Raw genomic sequence first — 23778 nt, 5'->3', positions numbered from 1 at the left:
CAACCCTTTAAGGTGGATCTTAGTACTTTTTTTTTATAACTGACTGAACTGTTTTAGCAAATGTTTCTCTTACCTGCTCCCCTTAATGTAGGGGTGTTCCAAGGTTGTGTCTATCATCCCCCCATTAAGCTTTAAATTAGCAAAGCACTGAAGCCATATATTTTGAAATGTGGTTACTCCTCCATCATAGATTTGGTTGGTTACTGAGCTAAATTTGAGCCCTAATTTCCATATTCAGTTTTGTGGTCAATAAAAATAATACATTCAGAACTTTTTAAAGTTATCTTGGGCTCCACATAGTTTCCAGCATGAAGATCTATTATTAAATTGAATAGGACAGACTACTGTAGTTTCTAGTATGTATCATTTAAAGTTGTGAAATTAACAGGATAATATGTGATCTATGTTCTTTATTTCAGGATACATCTATGTGGGAAACATGAATTCCCAGCAGCATGAGAGAAAACCGTCAAAGGACTTTAGTAAGACTTGGCTCCCAGACTCACTTTGCTGTTGTTGGGGTTGTTTAGTGGTAAAGAGAATTTCCTTGCCTTTATCCCACCTTGTTGTCCCTGTTCCCTATGTCCATAACCACAAACCTTAAGAAACGCTGAGCACTGCCATGAGGGCTTCCCACAATGTGCAGATAGTGTCATTGGAGTCCTCATTATTTGTAAAGTAATAATGAAGTTGTGTGTATAGATATTTCTTTTCTATAGTCTCAGGTCAGCAATTCATTGAGTCTTTATGAACTGAATCTCTGGTAAGAAGGCGATGACTTCAGGTGGAATTCTATTGGAACATGGTCAGCCCAGGCAATTTTATGTATATCTTTGGCAATAGGGAAAAAAGCATTAATTCTTGCTTGTGTTTGGTGAGGATATGAATAAAAAGTATATTGTTGGCAATTTGAATGTTCTATCTCTGTACATCTATTTGGTTGTGAGATCTCATGAGTAATTTATTTCTTTAAGATCTGGTCTCTGATAATGTGATGATGTAACTCTGTCTATCTCCTGCGACCAAATAATATTAAAGTCCCCTCCTATTACATTGTTTTTGTGTCTAAAGTTGATATCCAATCCAACAGTTCTTTTAGAAATACCATTGGGTTTCTGTCTGCTTTATATACATTTCTTCAAATTAGTGAAGGTTGGGGGGCACATCATTAGTGGAGATAATGCTTTTGTACTCTCTGCATTAGAAGAGACACATTTCTGTTTAAAAAAGCAATTGAAATTAAACTATTAAAGGAGACATATAGGATAAATGAAAAACCCTAGGCAATTATGAGTCTTTTATGGTGAAATGTATGGTGTTGCTTTTACATGGTGCTAAAAATTTTATATTATCTCTAAAAATAGCCCGTTTATTAGAGCTCCTACTGGTCCATGTCCCTGTTTCAAATGAGGGGTGGGTGTGTCCTAACGGTCCCTGACAAAAGCACAGTAGGAGGGGGACAGCCAATCACAGGCCTGCAGTCACACAAGCACAGACAGGCTTCAGTTCCCTATCAGGTCTTGCTAGCTGCTGATTGGTTCCTGTCCTACAGTGCAGTGAGCTGAGAGCCGCCGTCTCCCCTGCACAGCCTGGTTATTCAGGGAGCAGGAAGTGGAAGAGAAGGGAGGGATTATTAGGGTTTTTTCAGAAATATACAATAAATGAGCCTGAAACACTACTTTTTTTTAAGCACAATTCTTCTATATCTGAATATAGTGTACTGGTACGTTATAATGTACTGGTACGTTATTATTTATTTTGATTAGAATTGTAATTCAAATTTGAATTTTGAGGTGTATCAAACTCTAGACCATTAAAAATTCGGATTAGACTATTTTCCATCTAAAACCTGCCGAGTTCAGGTATAAGTCAGTGGGGAGAGGTCCAGGGACCAATTAGATAATTTTACTGGCCTTCCTGACATTCGCGTTTTTTTCAGAGAAAAAAACTCGAATCGAGTTCAGTCTAATTTGATTCGAATTCGATTTGGAGTTTTTCTAGTCGTAAAATTTGTAAAGTTTTAGATATCCCATTTTTCTTATTAAATAACCCCCTATCGAATTTCAAGAATATTTAAGTTAAAAAAAACATGAATTCAAAATTCGTCCTTTGATAAATGTGCCTCTAAGTGTAAGTGTTGAAACCCATTCACTGCTCTTTACTATAGGAGAGAAATTAATCAGGGGTCTCTCAGAGCCCACAGGGGCTCAAACATGTGGTTAAATAAATTGGTTTCTCAATAATTAGCATCAACCCCTTAGCCAGGAGGGCAGCAGAGTAAGAAGTCTGATATCTCAGTATGATCCATGTTATATGTGTAACTGAAGCTTCTATAGAAAGAGGAAGGTTTTTGTTCAGCTCTGTATCACTGTGTGAGAGGGGAACCACCATGAAACTGACAGTAATAATCTGCTGCATCTTCAGCTTCCATTCTGCTGATTGTAAGAGTGAAATCAGTTCCAGTCCCACTGCCGCTGATCCGCTCTGGGGTCCCTGTGTGTCGCTTGTTTGCCTTATAGATCAGCAGCTTTGGTGCCTGCCCTGATTTCTGTTGGAACCAGGCCAACCAATTGTCTCTATTGTCGTCAATAACACTGCTACTGGCTTTACATGTGAGGGTGACAGTTTCTCCTGGTGACACAGAGACATAATCTGGAGACTGAGTCAGTACAATATGCCCATAGGAACCTGAGGATTGGAAGTGAGAAGAACATATCATAAATATCTACCTTTACATTACACCAATATTTTTTCTGAACTCTGTTATAATTTTAACTAAATGATACATAAGATACACGAAGGCTACGTTTACCTTGGATAAAGATCAGGAGGATCCCCAGTAGCAGCAGCAGCAGTAGATAAGTGGGATAAGACATGTCTCTATCTATGCACTGTGACACATACAGATCATTAATATGGCACAGGGACACTGGCACTTTTATAGCAGCTGCAGTTTAGCCACACAATGTCTCTATGCAAAACACCAACCAACATCCCTCTCACATCACTGACTGTCTATAAAGAGTGTTGGTTGCACCCAAAGAAAATAATGAAAATCTAAATGTGTTTCACGACTTGCAGGACTATGTCATCAAAGAATCCTTAACTCTTACACATTAAATAGACATTTATCACTAGTTTACCAAGAGTTAAACATTTTTATCCTATAAGTGATAAAAATGGATTATTACACCTGAGCAAACGTTGTACCTTTTCTTACAAATAAGGGTTATTTTGTAAATCTTTCCCCATCTGAAGTTCCTGTCCCCACTGTGGAGAGAATTTCCTTGCCTGTATCCTGCCTTGTTGTCCCTTGTTCTTGTGTCCAAAGCCACATAACCTTCGGGGGAATTTACTAAAGGGTGAAGTGACTAACATTAGCGAAAATTCGCCAGCGTGATATAATTTCGGGACTTCACCGATTTACTAATGGGCGCAGGCGTAAATTCGCTAGTGAATGAGATAGACTGTAGTGGTACTTCACACTTTAACGCCAAGCTAATTTTCGAATGAATTAATTACGCAAATTCACTAAGATGCGGATTTTACTGAACGTTGCCTCTTGTGCCAGACTTGCCTTCTCCAGCTCAGACCAGGTGAAGTGCAATAGAGTAGATAGGACTTCCTCAAAAAAAATTCCAAAAAACGCTGGTGACTTTTCATTTTTCAGGGTGATAGGCTGCAAAAGATCGTACATTTTTTTAGGGTACCCGGCTTCCCCCCTACATTTCCTTACATATGACACATAAACTATACACTGGGCTCATGTGTAGGGCAATTAAATATAACAACTTTTATTTTATTAAGCTTCCCTGGACTGGTGTAATGTAATGTATTGGCTGCAACATATACGTCCATTGAAATTGAACTTCCCGCCGTATGCAAATTAACAAACGCTAGCGAAACTTCGCCATCGTTCGTTGCCCTGGACGTAACTTTGCATTTTAGTGAATTAGCAGTGTCCTGGTGAATTTTCGCCTGGCAAAGTGTGGCGATGTGAGCAAATCCGTCACTGGTGAATTTCCGCAGGTTAGTGAATTTGCCCCCTTAGAAACGACATTAAATAAAAACAGAAAAAATAAAGGAAAAGAAGAACAAGGAATACAGGGGGGTGGGGAGACTGACCAAGATATTGTCAAAATGTAAAAGTACCTTTGGATCAACTTTCAAGTGTTCGTAAAAAAAATGTGTATCAAAACTCTCTATTCCACCTTTTCTTAATGCTGTAAGATAGTCCATCCTGCTTGTATACTGTATCTTATTTAGGAACTCCCTGCTGTGAGTGCTTGTGTGCCTCGTGTGCTCATAAATATTCACAATTTGCAATTATGTCATATTTTAAAAGCTCTTAATAACTCTTAAGATCTTATTCAGCTTTATAAACATAAACACATGCCGGGCAATTATGTTCTTTCTGCAAATCATTCTGTTCTACTTTTATGAATGGGCCCCATTGTGTTTTAGGCTTTTGTGCTAATATTGTATGTGATTTGCTAGAACATAATATTTTTGTTTTGTCCAGCTCAATCATTTTATCCAGAGTAGTGATGAGCAAATTTATTCACCAGCCACGGATTCGTGGCAAAATTCTGAATTTCGCCATGTGCTAATTTTTTCGCAAAACCGTGGTGAAAATTCATTGCGAAAAAACACACATAAGAAAAAACCCCATTGACTTTAATGCATCAGGACAAAAAAGTCACCATAAAAAAAAGCCCATTGACTTTAGACACGAGGACAAAAAAAGATGCCATTAAAAAAAAAACGCCAGTTTCGCAAAATTTTTCCGCAAAACGGGACATATTCACTCATCACTACTCTTGAGTAGTTTGTGTTTCAAATATTTGACTTTAGCTAAAGTCTGATCATAGGGTGAAGCCTTCATTTATTTTCTATAACTGTTATTTTTTTTAATTTGATGATTTTAAAGAAAGGCAATGGCAGTGTGCCTATGATTACGTATCTCTATATACGAAACGTGTTAGGAAATTTTAACCTATGGAATAAAGATAGAAATTGTATCCAACCTGGTGTCGCAGGAGTGCGTGCCTATTCATCCATTTCAATGCAAAAAAGCATTAATTCTTGCTTGTGTTTGGTGAGGATATGAATAAAAAGTATTAGGGATGTCCCGAATCTGAGGATTTGGCCTTTTTCAGCAGGATTCAGATTCGGCCGAATCCTTCTGCCCGGCCAATCCGAATCCTAATCCTAATTTGCATATGCAAATTAGGGGCGGGGAGGGAAATTGCATGACTCTTTGTCAGAAAAAAGGAAGTAAAAAAAGTTTCCCCCTTCCAACCCTTAATTTGCGTATGCAAATTAGGGTTCGGATTCGGTTCGATATTCGGAACCGAATCTTTCACAAAGGATTGGGGGGTTCGGCCGAATCCAAAAAAGTGGATTCGGTGCATCCCTAAAAAGTATATTGTTGGGAATTTGAATGTTCTATCTCCGTATTTCAATTTGGCTGTGAGATCTCATGAATAATTAATATCTCTTCAAGATCTGTTCCCTTATAATCTGCTAATGTAATAATGTAACTGTCCAGTTCCTGAGACCAAATACTATTAAAATCCCCTCCTATTTACAGTTCTTTCAGATGCCCATGCGGCAAAATGTAGGTGGGCCAAACATCCAGGAAAGTAAGAATAAGGATTAATGAGCATAAAAGATCAATAACTAACTATAATCTGAAGAAAACAAAAATGCACACACCGGTGGGCCAACACTTTCTTGATAACAAACATAACAGTGCCAGCTTGAGATTGCAAGTCCTATTACCAAGTAGAGGGGGTGATAGAAATAAGTTGCTGCTCCAGCAAGAAGCTAAGTGGATAGATACTTTGAATACCCTTGAGCCACTCGGACTTAATGATACACAGAGCTATAAACATTTCTTGTAAAACTGATTAAAACTTTTATTTTACAGCATCTAAGGACTTTTTGAACACTTTGAACAAATTACGTTGATATTGCACAGCAGGTAGGAGACTACCCTCTGCTCTGACTTTATTTTGTTAATTTTAAAAGGGACTTGGGTTATGTACACTGTGTATATGAGCACCTGAGGAAGAATCACCTGATCCGAAACATGTTGTGAATTTTCTAATAAAGTAACTATTAACTACAGAAACTGGTTCTCCCCCGTTGAGAGGGTAAAATGTTTTTCAAAACAGGATCTTGCTTTAAAACACTTCAATGTTTTTGTACTGCTCTCTGTAAATATGGGAAATCCCTGTAATAAGTAGTTATAATACGCGGAAAGGTTAGCGACTGATCTGAATTCTCCAGCACTAGAAAGTGCAGCCCATCTCTTCTGGAGGTAAAAGAGACTATTAAACATAAAGTAGTCAGTACTCAAAAGGTAATATAAAACCTGAATCATAAATTCATTTTGAACATGAACATATAATCCAAAGTATTGCAACCAAAAACAAATTGCAGATACCCCCGATCCTGATCAATGGAGGAATATAACAAATATACATCCAAGGTTACCCACATATAAGATGACTAGTGATGGGCGAATTTGGGCCGTTTCGCTTCGCCGTAAAATTCTGCGAAAAATTCACGAAAAAGCACCGGCGTCTCGTTTTTGACGCCGGCGCCCGTTTTTGACGCAGACGCCCGTTTTTTTCGACGCCGGCGCCCGTTTTTGATCCCAGCGCCCGTCTTTTGGCGCGGGCGTTTCGCGAATTTATTCGCTGGCGGCGAAACGCGCAAATTCGCCGCAAATTCGCGCCTGGCGAATGAATTCGCCCATCACTAAAGATGACTTCCAAACTACATTCTGAATTTTATTGATACAATCAATGCTATCCCTCAGATAACTTGTCAACCTAAACACCATAGGTAGTAGCAAACGGTCTACATACTCAAATAAGGGTTCATTAAGGGAACAAAAAATGGTATAAAATATGGAAAAACTTAAAATGAGGGTATGTAAAATGGAGGTGTCACTGTATGTATCCAGCTGTAACTAGGACTCTAGAGGGATTAACATTCTACATATACTCGTTAGTAATTGTGCTAAGAAAGCAGAAAATACCAAGTGTTGTCCTGGCAAACAATGAGTTTGTGTCACTAATAGAATGGCAATGGTATACGTGTGTAACACTTACTACTTTATATATTTATAGAAAAGCTTTTGTTAGGTTTGTGTTGAAACCAAAATATGGGGACAAGTAATTAAAGTAAATAAATTCTAATATGTTTTCTTCCTTGTCCCCCATTGAAAATTTTCTGTGGACGCCCATGTCTGTCAGTGTCATTTGATCATAAAAACAAATTGTTGCAGCAGAACTCTGATTTTACCACTCCTCATAAAGCACTCAGATATCAAAAAGCTTGATTCCTCGCTGACTAACTTTATCTGGGGGAATAAGAAACCTAAAATTTCCCTTTACAAATTACGTTGCCCCTACGATTTGGGGGGGTTAGGAGTTCCGAACTTCAGGGTATTTAATCTAGCTTCTATAACCCGTTATCTAGTCGAATGGGTGTCAGGTGGAGATAGATATATAAACCCTAAATTAGAAATAACTCAAGAAAATCATTCCAATATAGTGCATATTCTTCATTACAAATGGAGTGAGATTCCTTCAGATTTCAAAAAAGATCCTCTATTCAGAGACTCGCTATTCACGTGGAAATTTCTCTTCTCAAGTCATGGCTTTAACCATATGCAAACCCCATTTATGCCTTTAGAACTTCTTTGGAAAAAATCAAGATCGGGATATCCTTGGTTCCTCCCATTCAGAAGTAAATATCCACCTTTTATGATCAAAGATGTAGTGGACCCCACAAATGGCAATTTAATTAGTTGGAGTGATTTTAAGAGTCAAAATAACCTAAAGTCATGTGATCACTTCATATACATGATTATCAAGAGTGGTTTGCTGAGATTTCCAAATAGAGAGTCACTTGCCCTCCAGAAACACTGGCTAGCCGACTCAATAAATAAATTCATAGAGAAATTCTATCCATTGAACATACATTTTATTTCTCAAAAACTATGGCCATCATCAGGTAAAGAAAATCACCCTCTTGCTAAAGTGGCGGATAAATGGTCGGGTTATTTACAAACAGAAACCTCACCAAACCAACTTTCTCAATCCATTTGTAAGTATAATTTGAACTTTACATCTGAAAATTGGAGAGTTCAACATTTTAAAATGGTCCATTTGGGGTATGGGAAAATGTTCAAAAAGTTTTCAGGTTCATGCTCCCAATCCTTTTGTCCTAAATGTACTCAATTAAATGTTGACTTGTTTCATTACTTGTGGAGCTGCCCTGAAATCCATAAAGTCTGGCTCGCCCTAGAAAAGTTTCTGAACCACAAACTTAACCTCCATATCAAATTAAACCCAGTTTGGGCATTACTACACCTGAATTATCCTGATTCATCTTTGAAGCCACAACCAAAATCTTTATTCAATAATCTTAACAACGTTATTACATTGTTGACAGCAGCTACAAAGAAATTGTTATTCTTAAACTGGTTATCTGTATCTACACCTTCAATAAAGGATATCTTGTCCCTCTTAAATCACTTATGATGGCAAGAAGCGATAAGGATTAAGACTGCTGACCCTCACCTTAAAGGACCAGTAACATCAAAAAAAAATGTTCAAAAATTCGTTAGAGCACAACAAAAAATGAACACAGAGACAAATGAAACTTTTAAATAGCAAAGACTTTATTAAGAAATAACTTACAGAAAATCCACTTCCTGTCCTCTTCAGAAACGGCGAAAAGGCGACCATCCACACTGCAGCAATCGATTTCTTCTCCCTGGATATTCACTGACATCCTCCTCTCGTTGTGTCCAACAGCAGCTGGTTTGTTCCTGTGCTGGCGGCGATGAACTGACAGCAGCGAGTCCTCTCGCTTCCCTTCCACTGGCCTGGCCGTCTACAGTCTCCCAACGGCACACTTGTTCCTGCACTTTCACTGTGCATCGGCTTCCCTGCTCCGCTCTCCTCACCTCCCTCTCCGTCTCCCCTCCTCCCCAAGCTGCTGCCTTATCTCCCCTTTGATTTATCTCCCCTTTGATTTCAAGAAACAATAAAACCTCTCTTATTATTCATGCAAACCTTATCCCAGGGATTAATAAATAACGTTCGGTGTGCTTCTAGCGAACATTCTTTTCTCATCTGTTTCTCATACTTCCAAAGTGTCGCCCTCTCACTGTGCCTGCAAAGGGGGAGTCTCTGACCGGCTATTTATTATATACTCTCGGGCTGCAGCGTTATGTCAGAAGGTAGAAGGGAAGGGTAACGGATGAAAAGTGCACAGAAGCGAGAGACAGAGAGCTTAGACCACTAGACCCCCACAGCCTTCCCAGCGAGGTAGCGATTTTTTCGCTCCTACCCCAGTGCTTTGCGCCTAAAGGTAAATTAAACGTGTAAAACATGGTTTTATTGTTTCTTGAAATCAAAGGGGAGATAAATCAAAGGGGAGATAAGGCAGCAGCTTGGGGAGGAGGGGAGACGGAGAGGGAGGTGAGGAGAGCGGAGCAGGGAAGCCGATGCACAGTGAAAGTGCAGGAACAAGTGTGCCGTTGGGAGACTGTAGACGGCCAGGCCAGTGGAAAGGAAGCGAGAGGACTCGCTGCTGTCAGTTCATCGCCGCCAGCACAGGAACAAACCAGCTGCTGTTGGACACAACGAGAGGAGGATGTCAGTGAATATCCAGGGAGAAGAAATTGATTGCTGCAGTGTGGATGGTCGCCTTTTCGCCGTTTCTGAAGAGGACAGGAAGTGGATTTTCTGTAAGTTATTTCTTAATAAAGTCTTTGCTATTTAAAAGTTTCATTTGTCTCTGTGTTCATTTTTTGTTGTGCTCTAACGAATTTTTGAACATTTTTTTTTGATGTTACTGGTCCTTTAAACAAGATTTCATTAATAATTGGTCGTTATATTGGGACTTTTTTGACTCTACTAACAAACTCCGTTCACTTGGACTGCTACATTTATAATTGTAGATTGTAAATCTTTTAAAATGTTTATTTACATTTGTGATGTGTTTTTAGTCACTTATATGTTCCAGCATATCCTTAATTTTATCTTTCTTGTTCAACTTTCAAGATTAGCTGAGCATTATTAGGTTAATATTTTTTGTTTTAATTTTGTTTTCTTACTTAGTTCTAATAACAGCTTAGGTGTATTCTCCATCATCAAATTCTTCTAGGACACCTATCTCTCTAGTCTAAGCTGTATAAGTTTGTGTTATAGTCCTTCAATGGAAAAATGTTATATCTTGCTTACCCAATAAAACTTTTTTTTAAAAAAAAATCAGAACTCTGATATGTGGGCTGGGGACACAATTCAAAACTGTGTTCCTATTATGCAGAACTTTAGTGAGAACCACAACATTCAGTGAATTTAAATGCAGCAGTGTCAGTGACATACATGGAGGCATTTTGTCCAGCACTGTTCTCCATCTGAAGGCATTAATGGACAAAACACTCCATATGTAAGACACCTATGGTACAGTTTGTTACACGAAGGGGCTGATTCACTAAGGGTCGAATATCGAGGGTTAATTAACCCTCGATATTCGACTAGGAATTGAAATCCTTTGACTTCGAATATCGAAGTCGAAGGATTTAGCGCAGATAGTTCGATCGAACGATTAAATGCTTCGAATTGTTCGATTCGAAGGATTCAAATCCAACGATTGAAGGAATATCCTTCAGTCAAAAAAAGTTAGCCAAGCCTATGGGGACCTTCGGTAGCTTTTAGATGCCGAACTACGGGGTCGAAGTTTTTTTTAAAGAGACAGTACTTCGACTATCGAATGGTCGAATGGTCAAACGATTTTTTCTCCGAATCCTTCGATTCGAAGTCGTAGTCGTGGTCGAAGTAGCCCATTCGATGGTCGAAGTAGCCCAAAAAAAACCTTCGAAATTCGAAGTTTTTTTACTTCGAATCTTTCACTCGAAGTTAGTGAATCGGCCCTGAAGAGTAATAACTGAGTATAGTTGTGCCTTGCTCAGAATACAACATGGGGAGGCTCATTAATCAAAGTCTAAATTTATCTCTTTATTTTTTGAAAACTACTCTGACTAAATCTGCATGGGTTTTTTCTCCTTATTTATCAATACATTTTCCCAAAAAAATCCAATTCTGGAAAAAACCCATAAAAATTGTCTGAAAATTCGAATTGTACAAATTTTTCGGATCTTCTGTCCGAAAAAAATCAAATTTTTTTGAATTTTCATCTGGAAAGGACTAAATCTTCGAATTTTTGCATGAAACCCATTGCAGATCAGAATATATTCAGGACTTCTGCCATTGACTTATTTACAACCTTGGCAGGTCTGAGATGGTGGATTTTCGTCTGAGATGGCGGATTTTCAGAGTGAGACTTTTTCCATCCTAAGGGTGTAATAAATCACAAAAAATTTAAAATTAAAATCGAATTTTTCAAGTTTTTTTTGGCATTTGGACTTTAATAAATAACTCCCAACCAGTGTACTGTAATGCTGAGTTTAGTCAAATTTGATTAGAGTTTTTAAGTCTGTAAAATTTGTGGGAGTGTTAGATATTCGATTTTTTTATTAAATAACCGCCCTATCGAATTTCAAGTAAAAAAAAAAAACTCACATGAATTCAAAATCTGACCTCTGATAAATGTGCCTCTAAGTGTAAGGGGCAAATTCATCAAGGGTCGAATTTCGAGGGGTTAAATCCCTCGAAAGTGGACTGGGGAATAGAATTGAATAGGCAATTCGGGAAAATTTACGCATTGGCGAATAGTCGAATTGGCGAATATTCGCCAGGCGAATAGGCGCTCGATCGAATATTCGCTCGAAGGATTTTCATTCGATCGAATGCCTTTTTATTCGATCAAAAACATGGAAAACAAGCCTATGGGACTTTCCCATAGGCTTTTAAAGCAATTCGGTAGGTTTTAGGTGGCGAAGTAGGCAGTCAAAGTATTTTTAAAAGAGACAGTACTTCGACTATCGAATGGGCGAATAGTCGCAGCGTTTTTGCGCTCAATTCAGTACTTCGACTATCGAATGGCGAATAGTCGCAGCGTTTTTGCGCTTGATCTATTCGAATCATTCTACTCAGGCGAATTTAAGCCAATTCGATAGTCGAGGAGCACAAAAAACTACTCGAAATTCGAAGTTTTTTTGCTTCGAATCCTTCACTCAAGCTTGGTGAATTGGCCCCTAAGTGTTTTTGAAACCCATTCACTGCTCAATACTTCCCCATCTTTACTATAGTAGAGAAATTAATCAGGGGGCTCCCAGAGCCCACAGGAGCTCAAACATGAGGTAAAATAAATTGGTTTCTCAATAATTAACATCAACCCCTTAGCCAGGAGGGCAGCAGAGTAAGAAGTCTGATATGTCACATGATCCATGTTATATGTGTAACTGAAGCTTATATAGAAAGAGGAAGGTTTTTGTTCAGCTCTGTATCACTGTGTGAGAGGGAACCACCATGAAACTGACAGAAATAATCTGCTGCATCTTCTGCTTCCATTCTGCTGATTGTAAGAGAGTTATCAGTTCCAGACCCACTGCCGCTGATCCGCTCTGGGGTCCCTGTGTGTCGGGTGCTTGCCCTATAGATCAGCAGCTTTGGTGCCTGCCCTGATTTCTGTTGGTACCAGGCTATGTAACTGGTGCTGCTACTGGCTTTACATGTGATGGTGACAGTTTCTCCTGGTGACACAGAGACATAATCTGGAGACAGAGTCAGTACAATCTGCCCATAGGAACCTGAGAATTGTAAGTGAGAAGAAAATATCAAATATTTAACTTTATATTACACCAATATTTTTTTTTATCTCTATTATAATTTTCACTAAAGGATACATAGGATACATGGAGGCTACACTCACCTGGGCTAAAGATCAGGAGGATCCCCAGCAGCAGTAGATAAGTGGGATAAGACATGTCTCTATCTATGCACTGTGACACATACAGACCATTAATATGGCACAGGGACACTGGCACTTTTATAGCAGCTGCAGTTTAGCCACACAATGTCTCTATGCAAAACACCAACCAACCCCACAGACACAGTGAGTAAGATGTGCTTACTGCCTTCACTAGTGATTAGCTGACAAGCTTTATTATTATATTCCACTATTATTTATATTATTTCTATTAACTGTTAAAGAACTGAGGTATAACATATGATCTAATGTTGACTAACCATAAGGGGCAACACAAATTCACAGTTGGAAAAGATTTACTTTTCTTTCTGGTTCCCATTGTTACATCATTGCCCTGTATAAACAGCAAAATAATAGCTGCTCAATTTCTAACCAGAAAAGTGGTGGAATTTAAAGTTGCTTTCAGTAAGTGTATATATATTCAGCTTTCAATCTGATCCATTAGGGGGCAGATTTATTTCGAAGATTTATTCGAATTTTGAATTCAAAGGCTTACATTTTTTTATGGACAAAACTGTCAAATTGTTCAAATTTGATTCAAGTTTTTTTTTAAAATTCGAATGTAATTTTCAAAATTTATCATACACTGGCCCTTTAAGAACTTGAATTCAACTATTCGCCACCTTAAATCTGCTGAATTGCTGTTTTAGCCTACGGAAAATGTCCAGGGATCAATTTGGAGTTGTTTGCAGCCTTCCTGACATTCTGATTTTTCTTCGGAGAAAAAACTCGAATCAAATTAGATTCAAATTAGATTCCAATTTGATTCGAATTTTCGGGTCAATCCTATTCACCCGAGTTGGACAAATTAGATTTTTTTTTAATAAATTGCAATTGGTTGAATTTTGAGTTCATGGGAGTTTATGGGAGTTTATGGGAGTTTAAAAGAACCCATGAACTCGAAATTCGAACCCTTGATAAATCTGCCTCTATTTGTACTTTTCTTTTAAAAATATAATAGTTGATAATTTTAAACTACTTTATTTCCCAGAGCCAATTGGGTAAGCTGCTTATTATGAAATAAAGTCATAACAGCTGGGTGGTCTTGTGATCTTTAACATAACCGGTAAGCTCAGAACTATACAATACATGGAACCCTTATTAATATAAATTCTTCATCCCCTTGGTATTCATTATAATGTACCATAAATACTATATATAATTAAAGGGGTTGGTCACTGTTGAGTTAAATTTTAGTATGATGTAGAGAGGGATATTCGGAGACAATTTGCAATTGGTTTTCATTTTTTATTATTTGTGGTTTTTTAGTTATTTAGCTTTTTATTCTGCAGCTCTCCAGTTTGCAATTTCAGCAATCTGGTTGCTAGAGTCAAAATTACCCTAGTAACCATGCATTGATTTGAATAAGAGACTGGAATATGAATAAGAGAGGCCTTAATAGAAGGAGGAGTAATAAAAAGTAACAATAACAATACATTTGTAGCCTTGCAGAGCATTTGTGTTAAATTGGGTATAGTAACACCCATTTACAAGGCTGGAAAGAATTGAAAAGTTGAAAAGTTGCTTAAAATTGATAATTCTGTAACATACTAAAATTTAACTGAAAGTCGAACCAACCCTTTAAGGTGGACCTTGGTACTTTTTTTATTACGTTTCTCTTACCTGCTCCCCTTAATGTAGGAGTGTTCCAAGGTTGTGTCCGTCATCCCCTCTGTTAAGCTTTAAATTAGCAAAGCACTGCAGCCATATATTTTGAAATGTGGATGATTCCTACTCCTCCAACATAGATTTGGTCATTTACTGAGCTAAATATGAGCCCTAATTTCCATATTCAGTTTTGTGATCAATAAAAATAATACATTCAGAACTTTATCTTTATCTTTACTTTATACTTAACTTTATCTTGGGCTCCACAGAGTAAATCCAACTTCCACAAAAAGTTTTGGGAATCATCTGAATTCTAAACTAAATCTGCATCCTTATTATATCCAAATATATCATCATTCCCTGCTTCAGTGGAGCTTAATATGTGTAGGGATGTAAAAAATGTAGACACCCTTACACATTATTGACAGGCATATCCCTAGTAATATGGACACCTAAGCGGGTCCTGATGGGGACCTTGTGCTTATGTAACCCCTGTAGTTCTCACAGTGGACGCTAGATGGCACTGTGTTAAAGTATAAAACCCCCTGACAGACAGGTTATTTAGTTGAGCAGCCCAAGGCTCCAACAAGGAGCATCAGAGGGATTAAGATCCTGGATACTAATTGCCCAGAAGTAGGTAAGTGTACAGACATAGGGATGTAGCGATTCCCCTGGGTTCCACTTAAGGCTGAAAGCTGGGTGTACCTTCAATTGCTGCTTCACTGTGTGTTCCCTTGCCTGCAGGGACTACACTGTTCTAAGGTTCTGTGAGTATATGCTGTGAGTATATGCTATCCTATGTTGCTGGTTCTCTGGTTAAGCATAAAGAACCACTGGCGCCCAATTATTGTGCATAGCACTTTGTGACAGTTGCACTACACCCTGCCTCCACACCGTTGCGAGGGCTTACACCTTGAGAGAAAGATGTCATCCAGAGCACAAATATAATTGAAAGTAAGCTTTTAGTAGAGACGGTGCCACTCATTTTACCATAGCGATACATTTTGGCGCCCAACGTGGGACTTGTAAGGGTTAACCTGTAACACCGCACACAGCCTAGTGTGACACATTATGGTCCACATTACTGTACTGGGTCCCTGTGGTGGTAAATGAGGACACAGCCCCTATGCTGTTTTTCCAGTGAATGTTCACTATTCTGGATGCCCAGTAATTTACTCAGATCCTGCACCATTGTCAGGGGCACAAAGTGCGGGTAGTTGTCCGGGCTCAGTGGGTCACTTATCACAGAGAGCCAAAAGTCAAAGGAAGGTGCAGAACAAATGCCCTGTTGTACTGACTAAACCAGAGAAGCCCCACTGCTTAAAATCAGCTACAAAGGCCACATTAACCCAGGAGGAGGTGTTTGAGTGGGCTGCAAGTGAGAATATTAACCCTCAAAATGATGTTGTCATTGATTGGGTACCCCTAGACTACAGTGCAGGGCCCATTAAGTTAAGACTAAAGGATACTTTGCTGGTTGCTAGGAGACCCTCCGGAGAGAATGGATATTCCAGCTTACTTTATAGAGTACCCAAGGAACTAAGTGATAATTCAGGACTCTGTAGAATTTTCCTTCTGGGCCTGCCCTCAGAGGGCTGTCCCCTCATCTACCCTAGGCTGGAAGTACTCCCGCAGACAAAGGAAAAGCGTCAGGCTGCCGAGGTTAAAGTAGTCAGCCACACCCCCTTGGTTATCCCAGCTCTGATAACCCCTGAGGAAGTATATGCCTTGGCTTGTAGAGAGAGCCTTAACCCGTGGCGGGCTTTTGTGGTTGATTGCATACCTGAACTGTGTCCAATAAATATTGTGAACCACTCTCTGATGCATCTGATGGGTTTCATTATATTACAAAGGTACCCTTAGAAACCAAAGGAAATGTTTGGTTCCTATATCAGGTCCCTGATGTGCCGTGTGAGGATATGTGGCCCTCTACTGTGTACCCCATGGGAGTTCTTGAGGAGGGCTGCCCCTGCATCTATCCAAGTTTGTCAAATCAGCCCCCCCCAAAGGAGGAGAGCACTGAAGCTGTGACTGCCTGTGCTCCAAGATTGGAGAGTACAGGGTTAATAGAAACCACAGACAGCATGGACTGCTCGGGGGAATCTGAGGTCCATGGCGCTGAGCTACCGCTTGAGCCTAAGAGCTCGGTAGAGTTACTAGAAGAGGAGAGCACTCCTAGAACCGCAATTTCCCTCTCCCTAGCTGACAAGGGAGATGAGGGTTGTGTAATGAATCCGCTCCCATGTGTAGATGTGGATTAGAGTGCCTTCGTAATGGAGGCTGAGATGTGTGCATTGCCTTTAATAAACCTGTTGTCTAAGCCCCCAGTGTTAACACAATGCATTAACATTCTCCTGTTGAAAATGTTCCACCAGGGGGAGCCCAAGAAGGAGTTGCTGCCAGCGCAAACCTTGCACCATACAGTACCGTGAGACTCAAGATGGGGACACATGAGGTCTTGGAGGATCTGGATGAAGCTTGCTCGCCATGCAGAGCCCAACTGTGGATGGGGCCCTTTCACCATGCTGATCAGCTCCCCTTGGAGAGAAACTCTCGAAGGTGTGGTGAGTGGAACACGAGCCCTAGTGTACCAGGAGATAGAAAGTGCTCCAGGGGTGTTAGCAGCTGCGGCCCCCGCACATTTGTTTACCCCGTCTATCCCGCAATGTGAGGCCACAGTTGAATTAGAGGAGGCCCCTCTGCTTGCTATTATTTCGGTGATCGAATTGTTACCACTGGATTTGGCGGCAGAACTTGGCCCTACCAATGTGCCAGTGACTGTAGCTTCAGAGTTGTTACACACCCCGCTCTCCTCTGAAAGTGAAGCGGTCAGTCGTCAGGAAGAGCCAGCAGAGTTTGCTATACCGCCACCAAAATTGTTGGTGGAGCTTAGGCTTGAGGATGTTTCAGGGGTGTCAGTGGCTTTAGCCCCCAGATTGGAACTGTCCCCGACTCTCCCCATAGAGGAGGAGAGTAAACTTGAGAGTGTGCCGGAAGTGCTTGAGTCTGCGGCTTCCACAAGTGAATTAATCCAAATTCTTCCAGGGAGCGATGCCAGTTGAGAGGTAGGTATATCCATGACTGTGACTCCTGTGCATGTGATTACGGCTATCCACTTCACCAGGGGGAGAAGCCCCGATACAGAGGAGACGGTTGTGACCCGCGTTCTCAAGACAGACCCTTCCCCAACCGAGGTGAAGGATACCCAGGGGCATCCTGGACCCTCCGCTGCCTGAGGCAGCAGCAGTTGCTGCTGCCCCCCCCTCCCCTGGAAATTCACTCTTAAATTACCAGGAGCAGCATTTTTGCTGCCCCTGGTACCTAGTGGGGCGCTGCCGCCTGAGGCGACAGCCTCAACTTGCCTCATTGGCAAAGCACCCCTGAGGATACCCAGGATAAGACCCCAGATGCACCAGTAAAGATGGACTCTTTAGGTGAGTTAAACCCTAATGGTCTGAAGGAGGGCTCTGGGCTGAGCCAAGACATTGATGGGGGAAAGTGTCACTTAGGGAGGATGGAGAATATGATAACTGTTCCTAATTTCAGAGATCCACCTCCTACCGAGGTCATTGTTAAGCTTAAATTGCCTTTCTCTCCTGTGCAGAGAGAAGAAGAAAATGCTTCAGGACTTTAGTCAGACTCAGCTCCAAGACTCACTTTTCTGTTGTTGGGGTTGTTAAGTGGTAAAGAGAATTTCCTTGCCTGTATCCTGCCTTGTTGTCCCTGTTCCCTATGTCCTTTACCACAAACCTTAAGAAACTCTGAGCACTGCCATGAGGGCTTCCCACAATGTGTAGAGTCATTGGAGCCCTCATTATTTGTAAAGTAATTATGATGTTGTGTATATATATATATTACTTTTCTATAGTCTCAGATGAGCAATTCATTGAGTCTCTATGAACTGAATCTCTGCTAAGAAGGTGATGACCAGACAGGGGGTAGGCAGCAGTGCAAGATACGTGCCTAGCGCCCCCAAAGTTTTGCACCCTAGGCATTAACCTACTCTGCCTACCCCTAGTTCTGGCCCTGGTAATACAGTCCCCCTCTCAGAACCCCCTCACTCCCCATCTTAACATTTTCTCCTTTGAGTAGATAAGCCACTTCTGGTCTATTGTGCATTTGTGCATCACTCAGTGCCGATTAGAGACATTCACTGCTGTCTGAGTCAAGGGTCTGCGGGAACAATCTTTGTCCTGCCACCATGTTGGATCTCCCATAATGAATTAAAGTGCTTTTCCTTCTGGAAGGGGCATATTGTTCTTCCAAAGTCTCGCAGCTTCTTGTCCCCATCTTTACTTTTTCCTCTTTGAGTAGATAAGTCACTTCTGATCTATTGTACATTTGTGCATCACTCAGTGCCGATTAGAGACAGAGGTCTCTCATTATTCAGCATGGCACACATGTGTGGTCTAGTATCTCTACAGTTAAACTTTTAAAAGCATAAGTCACTTCTAGACTGGCAGTAGGGGAACAGTCATCCCTGTAATTCCAATAACCTGTTTCCCAAAAAGTAAGGAAGCCTGATGCTCAGTGTTGGAAGGATTGATGCCCTCACTGCTGAATTTGTCCTGTGTAGTATCAACCACAACAAAATAAATCTGTTTAATTTTGCAAAAAGAGTTCAGGACCTTTAAAACAGTGGGGGTCATTTATAAAGTTCATGCAGTGTGTATTTGTTCGCAAATGGTTGTATTGCCCATGTTTTTTCCTGAACGCTAAAAGCCGTCTTTCCGGTTTTTGTGAATTCACATTGAGAATACATTTTCGCAAATGAGACGGGTATTTGCGTGAGTGCGCTCACAGTGCGAGGTTGTTGTGCACGGAAATATCATTGTCAGTAACTTAAATTTGCTATTTGGAAAACTGTTTTGCAAATATTTTTTCCACCATCAAAGTGGTGTCGTAATTCAAATGTGTGAGTGTGCACAGAATAGTCACAATTTGGAATTTTTGCCATATTTAAAAAGCTCTTATAGACATTCGCAGTCTGAAAAAAAATTGCAATTCTGTTTGCACACTCTTATTCAGCTTTATAAATGTAACCATGTGCAGGGCAAATATATTCACTGTGCGAACCAATCTGCCCTGCCCAAAGTTTATAAATGAGCCCCAGTGTGTTTCAATTATTTTTTTCCACTACCTATAAACCTGTGTTTATTACTATTACTTTTCAAAATAGTTTTTCCCCTTTTAATTACTGTAACTGTCATAATACAATGCCATACTTTTCACACATTTAGTTTGTTACACAATGCCATCTTGTGGGCACCCAATATATTGCAGTGAAGTAAATTTATATAGCGGGAAATATTAACTTTACATGTATTTCTCCTAGCTGTTTTCATTATTAATTTTTGTTTATTATTCTTTATTTATAAAGAACCAACAGTGCCTTCTATAGGATGATCATCAAACACATCAGTCCCTTCACATGGGAGCTTACAGTCTACTACAACTACTTACATTGTGTTGTTTTCACATGACTGTGTTGCCAACAACAAACAGATGAAAAACTCTGAATGAGTTTATTTGAGATACAAATATTCAATTAGTGAATGCACAGCAGCATTATTAGAGAAAACATTGAGCTGAAAGGAAATATGCAGTAGATACAGGCAGAGGAGAGCACAGTTTAACGTGTTTCGTGACTGCACTAGTCACCTCATCAGAAGCCAGTGCGCCCCCTGCTGACAATACACTTATATAGCAACACATATAAAATCAATTACTAACAATCTAATGAGAACAATAAAAAGTCACAATCACATAATCTTTTAATATACTAGCTAAGAGACCTAATTTCTCAACTAAAGAGCCGTAATAAGCAGCTTAATAATGAAATATATTACAGGCTGATATGCATTTCATGAATAACATCAAATGATCTTTTTTTAGATCCCCTGGGTGTAATTGTACCCAAAGTAAAATCCAAAACACTTCCCTCCTTAAAAGGGACATTTCTAAATCACCTTTCCTAACTCCAGGTACCACCCTGTTTATTATTTGGAAGGAAACACAAAGTCTGCCTTCATGTTGTTCAATCAGATATTTTGCAACAGCAGAACTCTTGCCCCCCCTAGAGACACAGTTCATATGTTCTGATATATGTTTTCTGACTGGTCTATTAGTTTTGCCAATATATTGAATTCCACAAATACAGGTAATTATATAGATAACCCGACTTGTACTACAAATAGCATAAAATCCAATCTTGTACCGCCTAGGAGTATTTCTGGTGACAAATTCCTTGGTTGGTTTTAATAAAACTACAGACATGACAATGTGACCTGCCACACCTATAACAACCCTTCACATCCAGCTAATAAGAACAATCTGTATATTTACAGTCCAAAAATAAACTAGGGGACAAATAAGAACCAAGGCTTTTTCCTTTCTTAACGGACAAGGAAAGGCCAATTAAGAATATCATTTGTATAAGAGGTATACCTCTGCTGGTCTGATACTGCCTTTTAAGCCTGCTCATTCTCCTGCCGTTTGTGTGATCAGAATCGCTTTTGTAAAAAAAAAAATGCTAATGAATAAGAATTCACATAAATCAATCCTGCAGCAAGACCAAGACTGAAGTGTCTGCACAGTAGATCATACTAGGTGGCAGCGCATGGGCATATAACACTATTTGTGAGCACAATTTCAGACTGAAAGCATCGCTCACCCCCACAATTGTTCTGGCGCATGCTCCTTCAGCTCACAGGCACCATCTTTATCACGTCACTGAGCAGAACATGGCGGCGGCGAATATGGAAAGAGAGAGGTAAGTTCAACACAGCGCTACAGGAGATAGGTGAGATTTTAAAAATTTTTTTAGTTATTGTAGTGTAGGAATGTAGTTAAAGGCTTTCCTTGTCCTTTAAAAGTGAAACCCGGTTGAGAGGGTAAAATGGTTTTCAAAACAGGATCTTGCCTTAAAACACTCCAATGTTTTTGTACTGCTCTCTGTAAATATCAATCCCTGCAATATGTAGTGATAATACAGGAAAAACCGAAGTTCTGATCTCAACTGTCCAGCACAAGAAAGTGTATTATGATTACCTTTACTTTCCAAAAGATCCCTACAGTTAGCACCCACAGCTCTATCATACACAATTTTATTATCTCCCTTTGTTGGAAACGATACCATAGTGACATGGCCTGATGATTGATGGACTCCCATGTGGTAAAGATTCTGCGCAATCTTAAAAACTGACTAAATGGGAACACCCCGTAGAACATGCGTGGGATGACTATTATTCACATGGAGCACAGTGTTCTGAGTAATGTGTTTCCGGTACAGATCCGTACCATCATTTCAACGTTGGATGTAAATTTAATGTCCAAAAAAGGATATTTCATTGGAGCTCGTCTCATTAGTGAAAGAGAAACCCCAGCCTGTATTGTTACAATAATGGACAAATTCCTCAACTGAAGTATTATCACCCTCTCAAATAAAAATCAGATCATCTATATAACGAAAATAACTAATTGCATGTTTGTGAAATAGATTAGTATCCCCGTACTTGAATATGAGGGTGCAAACCGCACCCCCATCACAGCCCGTCTCTTCTAGAGGTAAAAGGGACCATTAAACATAAAGTAGTCAGTACTCAAATGGTAATATAAAGCCTGAATCATAAATTCATTTTGCACATCAACATATAATCCAAAGTATTCCAACCAAAAACGAATTGCAGATTCCCCCAATCAGGCCCGGACTGGCAATCTGTGGGTTCTGGCAAATGCCAGAGGGGCTGCTGTATGGTTCAATAGAAAGGTACCATATAGTGGTATGGTAGGGGGCTGTTTGGGCTGGTAGGGGACTGTTTGGGCCTCTATGTACTTGGAATGGCAGGGCCTATTTTTACTCCCAGTCCAGGCCTGCCCCCAATCCTGATCAATGGAGGAATATAACGAAAATACATCCACATATATGATGACTTCCAAACTACATTCTGAATTTTATTTATACAATCAATGTCCCTCAGACTTTGCAGTATGTAGTAGCAAATGGTTTACATACTCCGATAAGGGTTCATTTAAGGAGAAATCAACCTGTGGGGAAAAAACCCCGTACCCCTCACCCCAGGTAGACCTCCCTCCCTCCTCCCCCCAGGCTAACTACCCCCCTGGAGAAGTACCCCATACTCCATACTTACCCCTTGGCGCAGATTCTTCCAGCGAAGTTCCACGCATCCATCTTCTGGCTCCTCTGTAAGCTGACTGGGAGATCGGCAATTTTCAGATTTTTGGCCAAAATGACTAAATCTTCGGATTTTTGCACAAAACCCAGTGCAGATCAGGATATCTTCGGAACTTCTTCCATTGACTTATATACAACCTCAGCAGGTCTGATTTTCATATTCTTTTTCCATCTTCAGAGTATAATAAATCACAAAAATCTTTTTTTTCACAAAAATTCAGATTTCATAGAAAAAAAAACTTGCATTCGGACTTTAATAAATAACCCCCAACCAGTGTGCTGTAATGGTGCAAAAGGGGCATCCCCAAAAACACATTCAGAGCGTGCAGAGCCATTGCCCTGGACACAAGTGCTCTGTATACACAAATGGGTGCAATTAGCACTCCTCACTGCTCAAGCAGGAACAGTAAAAGTCTTATTCACTTTATGAACTGACAGCAGAAGTGACAAACAAGCATGACAGATACACACCAGTACATACAGATGGAGAAATGTCCCTTGACACCATGACTGCTCCACAGCACTTGCCTCAGCCAATCATGTTTCTCAAAATGACCTGCATGTCAGTACATATCCTGCAACAGTAACATCCAAATTACTAACAGTCAAAGTTGGTTCTTAATGTGGCAGTTTATTTGATTTCATAATATTTCCCTTATGAAGAAATGTTTACTCAAATTTTACAATGTGCTTTGATTGCACTTAACTGGCATTGCAAAGACCCTTGGGGAAGTACAGGGATGTTTAATAAATACATAAGTATGACGGGCAGATTTATTAAGAGTTGAATTGAAAATTCGAATTTTCAATTTTTTTTTCAATGGTCAAAACACTCAAATTGGAATTGTGAATTATCCAAACTCGATTTGAATTTTAATTCTAATCAAAATTTTGAGATTTATCAAACTCTTGCCGTTTAAAAATTCGAATTTGACTATTCACCACCTAAAAATTGCAGAGTTCATGTAGAAGTCAGTGGCAGAGGTTCAGGGACCCATTTGGACATGCTACTAGCCTTCCTGACATTCAAGTAAAAACTCAAATCAAGTTTAGTC

General features: G+C 39.8%; 2 gene segments (V, D, J or C); both read right to left on the bottom strand.

Moving 5' to 3' along the window:
* Positions 1-23778, bottom strand: part of LOC108697575 — a 321745-nt gene that overhangs the window by 80657 nt on the left and 217310 nt on the right.
* On the bottom strand, positions 2126-2995 carry LOC108719508. The segment is given in 2 exon segments: positions 2126-2688; positions 2813-2995. Coding segments are annotated over 2 exon segments (387 nt in total).

The sequence above is a fragment of the Xenopus laevis genome, chromosome 1L, assembly GCF_017654675.1.
Source record: "Xenopus laevis strain J_2021 chromosome 1L, Xenopus_laevis_v10.1, whole genome shotgun sequence".
NCBI lineage: Eukaryota > Metazoa > Chordata > Amphibia > Anura > Pipidae > Xenopus > Xenopus laevis.
Note: the sequence above shows the minus strand (reverse complement) of the source record. Positions and strands in the feature narration are given on the sequence as shown.